Genomic DNA, 12,376 nt, shown 5'->3' with positions numbered 1-12,376 from the left:
ACCAGTTGGAGCATGGAGGCTGATTTATAAGGGTTTGCCCACTTTGGTAGCATAAAAATTCCCACCATGTTCAACTTCAAGCCACCAGCAGGTTAACAACCAGACCTGCAAAGTTCCTAAAAATGTAACAATCAGTTCTCCAAGCCGGTATGAGCCAGCACCAGCACACCGCTGTAGCTCAACTCAAATTCCATAATACGAAAAGGGTTATATGGAGGCTACTTCTTAAAGAAAACTCTTTCTCCAACCATAGAACTCAATTTCAATATCTTAATTTGCCAGAAATGTTCTTAGGAAACCTAAGGGTAAATATTGCAACTTTATCCACCCAGGTCATTTATAATAAAGGTTTACATCCTCAATACATAAAAGAAGGAAATACCTGCTTCATACTTTCAGAAAGAAACCCAGCATACGGCTTCTGTGCAAGGTACTTCTGGTACGCCTCAAGAATCACTAAAGCTACTTCAGCGTGGACTGCGTGATCCAGGTGAAGAGTCCCCTTTCAAAGAGAAAAATCATCACAAACATGTCATCTTGATTTTTTTTGGTTATACCTTTAAACTAAAAGATTAGTCAGGATAGTAAACAAGAACCTTGGATGCAGAAGTTTAATTTTCCAAAGCTCACACCCCTTAACAATGAAATTATAAAATGACAATAGGAAAAAGAGTTGAAATCTTTAAAGAACCACTACAATGCACCAGTTAGGTGTGAGCCCGAGTCGCCCCCAATCCCAGTCATAAAAGGTATCTTTGAATGCATCCCCCAACCCCCACCCTAAAATCTCCATAAATACTTTGGGTTACAAGTTTAAGGGCATTGTTAAGAACCAGAAAGATGTTGAATTATTATTAACTAAACAGAAAGATAATTAATAATTTAAGTCTACATTCCCTTTTCTTGTTCTGTCATCAGTGAAAATATAAAAAATACTCAGCAGCACAGGTAAAATACTCCTTCAGGAGCTTGAAGTTGCCTACCAAATTTCCCACCCAATCTTCCTTTACAGCCTGAAGAAATACATTCCCTAAGCCTCCCAGAGAAGAGCACTTTCCGAACGCTAACAAAAGAACAAGGAGAGGGCTTCCCTGGTGGCGCAGTGGTTAAGAATACGCCTCCCAACGCAGGGGACACGGGTTCGAGCCCTGGTCTAGGACGATCCCACATGCCGCGGAGCAACTAAGCCCATGCGCCACAACTACTGAGCCTGCGCTCTAGAGCCCACGTGCCACAACTACTGAGCCCATGTGCCACAACTACTGAAGCCCGCACGCCTAGAGCCCGTGCTCCGCAACGAGAAGCCACTGCAATGAGAAGCCTGCGCACAGCAACGAAGAGTAGTCCCCGCTCGCCACAACTAGAGAAAGACCGTGCGCAGCAACAAAGACCAAAGGCAGCCCCAAATAAATAAATAAATAAAATAAACTGATGTGTGTGGCTCCTCCAGTCTCTAGGGAACGGTTTTAATACATACCTGTTCACCAAATCCCCAATTTAGTCCTTCTAGAATAACACAGGCCAATTTATTCTTCACCGTTGTCAGGTTATAATTCAATAACCAATCCCGAATCACAGCTATCTCGGAGGCAGAAGGTCGCCAAAGATACAAAGGTAGTTCTTTAAACAAGTATAAAGAAACCTTATTTAAAAGAAAATGATAATAATTAAAAGCGAGACTTAAGGACAATCCTGTATTACAATACTATGTTATTAAAGTGCTTACAAAATTTTTCTCCAAAAGGAAGTGGGGTTTTGTTTTTTAGACAGTGAAATGAACAACCAAATCAAATGAATTTATTTTTCATTTTAACATCTTTATTGGAGTATAATTGCTTTACAATGGTATTTTAGTTTCAGCTTTACAATAAAATGAATCAGTTATATATATTCATATGTTCCCATATCTCTTCCCGCTTGCGTCTCCCTCCCTCCCACCCTCCGTATCCCACCCCTCCAGGCGGTCACAAAGCACCGAGCTGATCTCCCTGTGCGATGTGGCTGCTTCCCACTAGCTATCTACCTTACGTTTGGTAGTGTATATATGTCCATGCCTCTCTCTCGCTTTGTCACAGTTTACCCTTCCCCGTCCCCATATCCTCAAGTCCATTCTCTAGTAAGTCTGTGTCTTTATTCCTGTTTCACCCCTAGGTTCTTCATGACATTTTTTTCCTTAAATTCCATAAATATGTGTTAGCATACGGTATTTGTCTCTCTCTTTCTGACTTACTTCACTCTGTATGACAGACTCTAGGTCTATCCACCTCATTACAAATAGCTCAATTTCGTTTCTTTTTATGGCTGAGCAATATTCCATTGTATATATGTGCCACATCTTCTTTATCCATTCATCCGACGGCGGGCACTTAGGTTGTTTCCATCTCCGGGCTATTGTAAATAGAGCTGCAATGAACATTTTGGTACATGACTCTTTCTGAATTCTGGTTTCCTCAGGGTATATACCTAGTAGTGGGATTGCTGGGTCATATGGTAGTTCTATTTGTAGTTTTTTAAGGAACCTCCATACTGTTCTCCATAGTGGCTGAACCAATTCACATTCCCACCAGCAGTGCAAGAGTGTTCCCTTTTCTCCACACCCTCTCCAGCATTTATTGTTTCTAGATTTTTTGATGATGGCCATTCTGACTGGTGTGAGATGATATCTCATTGTAGTTTTGATTTGCATTTCTCTAATGATTAATGATGTTGAGCATTCTTTCATGTGTTTGTTGGCAGTCTGTATATCTTCTTTGGAGAAATGTCTATTTAGGTCTTCTGCCCATTTTTGGATTGGGTTGTTTATTTTTTTGTTATTGAGCTGCATGAGCTGCCTGTAAATTTTAGAGATTAATCCTTTGTCAGTTGATTCATTTGCAAATATTTTCTCCCATTCTGAGGGTTGTCTTTTGGTCTTGTTTATGGTTTCCTTTGCTGTGCAAAAGCTTTGAAGTTTCATTAGGTCCCATTTGTTTATTTTTGTTTTTATTTCCAATTCCCTAGGAGGTGGGTCAAAAAGGACCTTGCTGTGATTTATGTCACAGCGTGTCCTGCCTATGTTTTCCTCTAAGAGTTCGATAGTTTCTGGCCTTACATTTAGGTCTTTAATCCATTTTGAGCTTATTTTTGTGTATGGTGTTAGGAAGGGATCTAATCTCATACTTTTACATGTAGCTGTCCAGTTTTCCCAGCACCACTTATTGAAGAGGCTGTCCCTTCTCCACTGTACATTCCTGCCTCCTTTATCAAAGATAAGGTGACCATATGTGCGTGGGTTTATCTCTGGGCTTTCTATCCTGTTCCATTGATCTGTATTTCTGTTTTTGTGCCAGTACCATACTGTCTTGATTACTGTAGCTTTGTAGTACAGTCTGAAGTCAGGAAGCCTGATTCCCCCAGCTCCGTTTTTCTTTCTCAAGATTGCTTTGGCTATTCGGGGTCTTTCGTGTTTCCATACAAATTGTGAAATTTTTGTTCTAGTTCTGTGAAAAATGCCAGTGGTAGTTTGATAGGGATTGCATTGAATCTGTAGATTGCTTTGGGTAGTAGAGTCATTTTCACAATCTTGATTCTTCCAATCCAAGAACATGGTATATCTCTCCATCTATTTGTATCATCTTTAATTTCTTTCATCAGTGTCTTATAATTTTCTGCATACAGGTCTTTTGTCTCCTTAGGTAGGTTTATTCCTAGATATTTTATTCTTTTTGTTGCGATGGTAAATGGGAGTGTTTTCTTGATTTCACTTTCAGGTTTTTCATCCTTAGTGTATAGGAGTGCCAGAGATTTCGGTGCATTAATTTTGTATCCTGCTACTTTACTAAATTCATTGATTAGCTCTAGTAGTTTTCTGGTAGCATCTTTAGGATTCTCTATGTATAGTATCATGTCATCTGCAAATAGTGACAGCTTTACTTCTTCTTTTCCTATTTGGATTCCTTTTATTTCCTTTTATTCTCTGATTGTTGTGGCTAAAACTTCCAAAACTATGTTGAATAAGAGTGGTGAGAGTGGGCAACCTTGTCTTGTTCCTGATCTTAGCAGAAATGCTTTCAGTTTTTCACCATTGAGGACAATGTTGGCTGTGGGTTTGTCATATATGGCCTTTATTATGTTGAGGAAAGTCCCCTCTATGCCTACTTTCTGCAGGGTTTTTATCATAAATGGGTGTTGAATTTTGTCAAAAGCTTTCTCTGCATCTATTGAGATGATCATATGGTTTTTCTCCTTCAACTTGTTAATATGGTGTATCACGTTGATTGATTTGCATATATTGAAGAATCCTTGCATTCCTGGAATAAACCCCACTTGGTCGTGGTGTATGATCCTTTTAATGTGCTGTTGGATTCTGTTTGCTAGTATTTTGTTGAGGATTTTTGCATCTATGTTCATCAGTGATATTGGCCTGTAGTTTTCTTTCTTCGTGACATCCTTGTCTGGTTTTGGAATCAGGGTGATGGCGGCCTCGTAGAATGAGTTGGGGAGTGTTCCTCTCTCTGCTATATTTTGGAAGAGTTTGAGAAGGATAGGTGTTAGCTCTTCTCTAAATGTTTGATAGAATTCGCCTGTGAAGCCATTTGGTCCTGGGCTTTTGTTAGTTGGAAGTTTTTTAATCACAGTTTCAATTTCAGTGCTTGTGATTGGCCTGTTCATATTTTCTATTTCTTCCTGATTCAGTCTTGGCAGGTTGTGCCTTTCTAAGAATTTGTCCATTTCTTCCAGGTTGTCCATTTTATTGGCATAGCGTTGCTTGTAGTAATCTCTCACGATCTTTTGTATTTCTGCAGTGTCAGTTGTTACTTCTCCTTTTTCGTTTCTGATTCTATTGATTTGAGTCTTCTCCCTTTTCTTCTTGATGAGTCTGGCTAATGGTTTATCAATTTTGTTTATCTTCTCAAAGAACCAGCTTTTAGTTTTATTGATCTTTGCTATCGTTTCCTTCATTTCTTTTTCATTTATTTCTGATCTGATTTTTATGATTTCTTTCCTTCTGCTAACTTTGGGGTTTTTTTTGTTCTTCTTTCTCTAATTGCTTTAGGTGCAAGGTTAGGTTGTGTATTCGAGATGTTTCCTGTTTCTTAAGGTAGGGTTGTATTGCTATAAACTTCCCTCTTAGAACTGCTTTTGCTGCATCCCATAGATTTTGAGTCGTCGTGTCTCCATTGTCATTTGTTTCTAGGTATTTTTTGATTTCCTCTTTGATTTCTTCAGTGTTCACTTCGTTATTACGTAGTGTATTGTTTAGCCTCCATGTGTTTGTATTTTTTACAGATCTTTTCCTGTAATTGATATCTAGTCTCATAGCATTGTGGTCGGAAAATATACTTGATACAATTTCAGTTTTCTTAAATTTACCAAGGCTTGATTTGTGACCCAAGATATGATCTATCCTAGAGAATGTTCCATGAGCACTAGAGAAAAATGTGTATTCTGTTGTTTTTGGATGGAATGTCCTATAAATATCAATTAAGTCCATCTTGTTTAATGTATCATTTAAAGCTTGGGTTTCCTTATTTATTTTCAAGTATAAAGAAACCTTATTTAAAAGAAAATGATAATAATTAAAATCAAGACTTAAGGACAATCCTGTATTACTACAATACTATATTATTAAAGTGCTTACAAAATTTTTCTCCAAAAGGAAGTGGCGTTTTGTTTTTTAGACAGTGAAATGAACAACCAAATCAAATGAATATTAAAACTAATGATACACCAAAAGCACATTTTGCAATCCTTTGTAAAGGTCAAGCTTTTTTTCTTATGTAAACTGGTACACTTCCATTAAAAAAAAATCACCATAGTAAGATCCAAATTTAAAGTCATGATAAATCAGTGGAAAGTCATTCATTTTACAAAAAGACTTAGCACTTTAAATAATTATTTCTTCTACATCATTTAAAAAATTATTTCTATTAGCTTCAAAGCATTCTAGGGAAAAAAAAAGCATTCTAGGAAGAAGATACAAGGAGTGGATGGGGGTAAAGATGAAACAAGATCAACCAAGAGTTGGTATTTGTTGAAACTGGATGATAGGTACATAGCAATTCATTATATTGTTCTCTACTTTTTATATATTTGAAAGATTATATAATAAAAGCTTTTTAAAATCCTGTACAAAAAGTCCATAGCACCACTTTTAAATAACATATCCATGTGCAAATTAAGATAAATCTGGGTTCACAATACAGTTTGGTTTAAGTAAGACTAATCAGAAGAGCAGTTCATAAATAATGTCTAGAATAGTGCTGTCCAATGGAAATCTAATGCAAGCCACACGTGTAATTTTTATTTTTCTAATAGCCATTTTTAAAAGTCAAAAGAAACAGGTAAAATTAATTTTAACAATATATATCATTCAATCCAGTATGTCCAAAATAGTATTCCAACATGTAGTCATCACAAAAGATTACTGAGATACGTTATTCTTTTGTTCATACCAAGCCTTGGAAACTCAGTGAGTATTTTACACTTACAGCACATCATAATTTGGATGAGCCACATTACAAGGGTCTATAGTCTCATATGCCTGGTGGTTACTGTATTGAACAATTCATCTCTAGAACATATAACCAAGCATTTTTCCAGTTCCTGCACTGCTCCAAATTGGAGGCAAAACAAAATTTGAAAGAACGGGGAAAAAAAAATTTGAAAGACGAGTAGAATGAATGAATTTTAAAAAGACCCTTTCTTTCCTTTGCATGTGTAGTGTGTGTGTGCAATTAGCTAAATTTTCAGAAGGATTTGTTAATAAAGGTCTTGAATACGCTGAATAAAATGGTAAACTAGCAATCTAACAAATAGAAAAATACTTCTTTAGCCTGTAAGCATCTGACAAAAAGAACAAAATAACGGTACTAGAACAATGAATATAGCAATGAGATCTGTCCAGAAAACCAACTATCCCCAGCTACAAAAAATAATGGTATAGGGGCTTCCCTGGTGGCGCAGTGGTTGAGACTCCGCCTGCCGATGCAGGGGACACGGGTTCGTGCCCCAGTCCGGGAGGATCCCACATGCCGCGGAGCGGCTAGGCCCGTGAGCCATGGCCGCTGAGCCTGCGCGTCCGGAGCCTGTGCTCCGCAACGGGAGAGGCCACAACAGTGAGAGGCCCGCGTACCGCAAAAATAAATAAATAAATAATGGTATAGCATATATCTACACATCAAGAGTAAAAGTGAAGCTACCAAGAAAGATCTCAGGGACATTAAAAAGGGAACATTACAAAAACTCTTTGCCAGTAAATTCAACTAGTTAGATGAAATGGAAAAATCCCTTTAAAAACATAAATATATGTATATGTATAGCTGATTCACTTTGCTATAAAGCAGAAACTAACACACCATTGTAAAGCAATTATGAAAGATGTTTTAAAAAAAAAACAAACATAACAAAACTGACTCAGAGAAAAATAAAACTCTGTATCTGTTTAAAATTTTGAATTCGTTATCAAAACACAAAGAAAACCCTAGGCCCAGATGATTTTACTGGTAAACTCTATCAAACATTCAAGGAAGAATTATAGCAATCTTACAAAAATTCTTTCAAAAAACAGAAGAAGAGGAAATTCTTCCCAACTCATGTTACAAGGCCAACATGACCCTAAATCCAAAACCTAACAAAGATATAACAAGAAAATAAAATTACAGATCAATATCTGTCATGAATATATATGTAAAAATCCTCAAGAAAAAATATTATCAAATTGAACCTAACAATACATAAAAAGAATAATATATCATGATCAAGTGGTTTTTATTTCAGAAAACAATGATGGTTCAACATGTGAAAACCAGTCAATGTAATTCACCACATTAACAGAAAAAAGGATAAACATCATATGACCACCTCAATGGATGAAGAAAAAACAAGTAAATACGCATTCGTGAAAAAAAAAAAATTCAGCAAACTGGAAGTAGAAATTTCTCAGCCTACCAGAGAGTATAAATGAAAAACCTACTGCTAGCATTATACTTAATAGTGAACTTTGGAACCCTTTCTACTATGATAAGGAACAAGACAAGGATGTCCACTTTTACTAACTCTATTCCATATTGTAATGAAAAGCCTAGTGCATTCAATAAGGCAAAAAAAGAAATGATTAAAAGGAAAGAATCCTAATAAGAATTCCCAACAAAACAGAATTTAAAGAGTGTATTTTAAAATATATTTATGCTTTCACTGAAAGTCAGAAGATCACTAATTTTACCTGAAGAGGATGTTAGGAAGATGCATGAATTTCACTAACAAAAGTAGAATGTCCTCTGAAGTGAACCCATGTTTCAAATTATAAAAAAGACCAATAGGAAAATATGTTATCCATTTGCAGGTTGTCATCAAAACTTATCTGAGTTCTTTCCTTTGAGATGTCCCCAAAGGCTTGGTCCTTATCAACAACTATTCCTAACGCAGAGCAATACCCACACATCTACATATAGCACAAGGGATTGTTCCTCTCCTGCTGGGCCTCCAGAAAAAGTTACCTTCAGACACACCCCAGGTGTGTCAATGAATATTTAGGTCCACAGCCACAGCTCATTCCCAGGCTCTGGAGCTAGGAGCTGATTTCAGACTAGCCCAAGGTCAAAGCAAAAATATTCAAAGCCATCATGTTCATCTGAAGGCAAGGGGGCTTGAATAAGTTCCTCCAAAAATGTCAGCAAGTTCACAGAACACAAAGGAACCATATATTTAAACAGAGAGTGGGGGCATCTTTGAAAATATGTGCTCTAAAAAACATTATGGTTCTAATTTGTACACTCACTGTTAAGAATATTTCTGGGCACAATTTATTACTAAAAGTATTATGACCTAATTAAAAATGTACGTGTGGCCAAACCCAGAAAAACACTTGTCAGAAAAAGGTCATGAACTCAATCAAACTGAAAGAATCATATGACCCACTGTAGACTTCTTTGGAAATCATTCCATTAGATATCACTAAAAAAGGAGCAACCAAAAACTTGCTGTTTGCAAATGAAAACCCCTTCACCTCAATATAATTGTATCCCAGTGGGATACAATGTTTACTTAAATAGAAAAAGTACCATGTACCGCTGCTATGGAAAACAGTACGGTGTCTCCTCAAAAAATTAAAAATAGGATTAACATAGGAACCAGCAATTCTACTTCTGAGTACATACCCAATAGAATTTAAAGCAGAGTCTCAAAGAGACATTTGTACACTCATGTTCATTGCAGCATAATTCAAAGAGCGAAAAGATAGAAGCAACCCAAATTCCATCAGCAGATGAATGGATAAACAAAATGTGGCATATACATACAATAGAATATTATTCAGGCTTAAAAAGGGAAGAAATTCTGACACATGTTATAACATGCATGAACCTTGAGGTCATAATACTAAGTGAAATAAGCCATACAGAAAGGAACAAATACTGTATGATTCCACTTCTATGAGGTACCTAGAGTAGTCAAACTCAAAGAGACAGAAAGTAGAGTACTTTCTGCCTCTTTGCTGGGAGGGAATGGGGAGTTAGTTTTTAATGAGTACAGAGTTTCAGTTTTACAAGATGAAAGAGTTCTGTGGATGGATGGTGGTGATGGTAGGTAACAAAACAGTGTGAGCATACTTAATGCCATTTAACTGAAAAATGGTTAATACCGTGTGTTTCATGTTGGGTATAATTTACCACAATTAAATTTCTTTTAATGTAAAAATATATATATACTTTGCCAAGTAAAGCATTATATATCATGTATTCTTCATTTAGAAAAAAATACGTCTCATAAACCAATCTGTCACTGAATCTGCTCACTCATGAACGTGATGAAGTATTAGTAGTTATCAGTCATCTATCCTACAGGGATGATGCAGTGACTATAAGATGGAAAGGCCCTGTGCAAACATAAGCCCAGAGAAAGACACTATAACTTTAAACATTCCTCCTGAAGTTATGACACATGACCACCTGCCGTCAGAAAAATTCATTCATTACAGCCTTATTATATATTATGAAGAAAATCTTCAGTAAATGTATGTTTTTAAAAATGATACACTCATACAGTACCATCTGGCCATGGATGAACCTGGAAAACATTATGCTAAGTGAAAGAAGCCAGTCACAAATGACCACATATTTTGTGATTCCATTTATATAAAATGTCCAGAATAGGTAAATCTATAGAGACAAAGTAGACTGTGGCTGCTCAGGGATGGAAGGGATGGAAGTCTGACAGCTAAATGGTATTTGGTTTCTTTCTGAGGTGATGAAAATGTTCTAAAAATAACTGTGGTGATAGTTACACATATATGTGAATATACTAAAAACCACTGACTTGTACACTTTAAAGAGATGAATTGTATGGTATGTGAATTATATCACAATAAAGCTGTTTTTAAAAACTACACAAAGATTACAAAAGGGATTGTGACAAATGACAGAACTAAACAATATACATCCAGCTCAACTTAAATTACTTCTAATTTTGTTTTTGATTGATTTAAAGCAAGCCTTCTTTCTAAATCAGAGTTGTTTCTTCCAAGAAAAAAACATAAGAATTATGAAGGCAAAACAAAATTATGAAATAAAAACTATGAATTAACTATAAGCTATAATTAAAGTAAAAACCTGTTACTGAAGGAGGTGGGAAAGTCACTTTGAGGAGATTAAGAGAAACAATCCACCGTTTTTTATAAGCAGCGGCCAACCCCAAGCAGGCACAGTGAACCTGAGACACAATAAATGTTTTCCTCACCCTGTTGTGACTCAGTCATCCCAAAGACCTTACTATTTTTCACACTGCTCCAATACTCTAGGGTTTAAATGAACAAACAAACAAAAAAAAACGGAAACAAAAGCAAAATCAGTGTTCTTACCATTCCAACCTGGTCAATGGTGTCTTGAACTCTATCCAGAAGGACAGAAATTATCTCAGGGTGAACAGCTGTGATGGCCCCTAAAAGCTCTCGACCAACCTTCGAAAAAGTTTCTCTGGTGGACAGGGTGACATAAGATACCTAAAGTGGGAAGGGGTGAAGATGGCATTTTTAATACCAATTTCTCAGTAAAAAACCTTTCCATACTTTATTTAGGAGGTTTTCAAGTAAAGTAGAAAGAATCTCAGATGAAGCCTTGGCTCACACCATGTAAAAAAAGATGTCAAAACTTCAGAGAGCACAACTTCAGAGAGCAGACTGTCTGGAAGGTGGGGGAAGAGGGCATGGAGGGGAAAAGCAACTGTTTAACAATGACTTTTAAGTGCTGGATTCAGAAAGCACTCCCAGAGTCCTCAGAGCAATTAAGTAATCCCTCTATATTAAAACTTTTCTAAATTTGAGGAAACCAATAACATGATGAAAATCAGAATGCATTTCATGGAAATATCTACTCTCTCCAAAAAAAAAAAAAACATGAGATCCTCAATTACAAGAGCTTCTAAAATATCAATGTTTACCAACTCTTCTTAAACAATGGGTTCGAAACTACAGGTTACAATCCAATCATGCCAATGGCCAGCAGTTTTTGGATTTTTTTAATACAATGGAAAGGAACAGAAAAATAAGAGAGTAGAATAAAATAGAACAGAAAAATATGAGAGTGCATCACAGTAAGATTAAGTATTGCTTCAATTTCAATATGTGTGTACATACACACACAGAGGATCAGAATGTAGTTTTTACTGTGAGGACTGGTCAAAACACTTGAAATATCATTCAAGAGCATAAATATTACTTTAGCAATGGATCTTGAGACCGCCATTCAACATACGTGAAAATATACATCCTCCTCTCAATTCTTACAGACAATGAACATAGTTTGGAATTCCAGATCCATCTAGGTCTTAATCTCATGCATGGTTACAAAGTACAAGAATAGGAACAGCTTAATAGGATTTTTGATCCTGGTAAAGAACTTCAGATTACCCAGTTCTGTCATTCTCAAACTGGAGTATTGAGGGGGATGATAATAAATCTTCAAACATAATTTTACTTAAATTTGGAGGAAATTTTTTTACGAAGATAAACAGATAAATGACAGCCTACAGTGAAAATGTGTATTTAAAAATATATATATATAAAACTCCAAATAATGTTTTGGTAACCATGTGAGTTATGTCCCTCAACTCAAGGGGTCCAAAGTTCACTCTCTTCCACCATTTGGGATGGCTCAGCGAAAAAGTGAAGAAAGCGAGGATCTCATCCCAGCCTATCATTTTACATATGAAGAAACTGAAGCCCAGAGAGGTAAGGTGTCTTTTATGATGCGAGATAGACAATGAGCAGCAGAGCTAAAACAAAGCCAGATCGTTTAACTCTAGGTTCAGTACTATTTCCACCATCACATTTAAATTGGCTAGGAAGCCAGGTTTCCACGTTCCTCGCAGGGGTCAGAGGAGTGGAAATGGGGTGGGGGGGGGG

At 36.5% G+C, this 12,376-nt stretch overlaps 1 protein-coding gene across 1 annotated transcript in view; it reads right to left on the bottom strand.

The window, feature by feature from the left end:
- Positions 1–12,376, bottom strand: part of EPG5 (ectopic P-granules 5 autophagy tethering factor) — a 121,140-nt gene that overhangs the window by 82,551 nt on the left and 26,213 nt on the right. Inside the window, exons 14-16 of the mRNA XM_007465635.1 lie at positions 10,835–10,975; positions 1,478–1,642; positions 383–502 (exon numbers count right to left, since the gene is read on the bottom strand). Coding sequence (XP_007465697.1) covers positions 383–502; positions 1,478–1,642; positions 10,835–10,975 — 426 coding nt within the window. The remainder of the gene's footprint in view (positions 1–382; positions 503–1,477; positions 1,643–10,834; positions 10,976–12,376) is intronic.

Source organism: Lipotes vexillifer, unplaced genomic scaffold (assembly GCF_000442215.2).
Source record: "Lipotes vexillifer unplaced genomic scaffold, Lipotes_vexillifer_v1.1 scaffold36, whole genome shotgun sequence".
NCBI lineage: Eukaryota > Metazoa > Chordata > Mammalia > Artiodactyla > Lipotidae > Lipotes > Lipotes vexillifer.
Note: the sequence above shows the minus strand (reverse complement) of the source record. Positions and strands in the feature narration are given on the sequence as shown.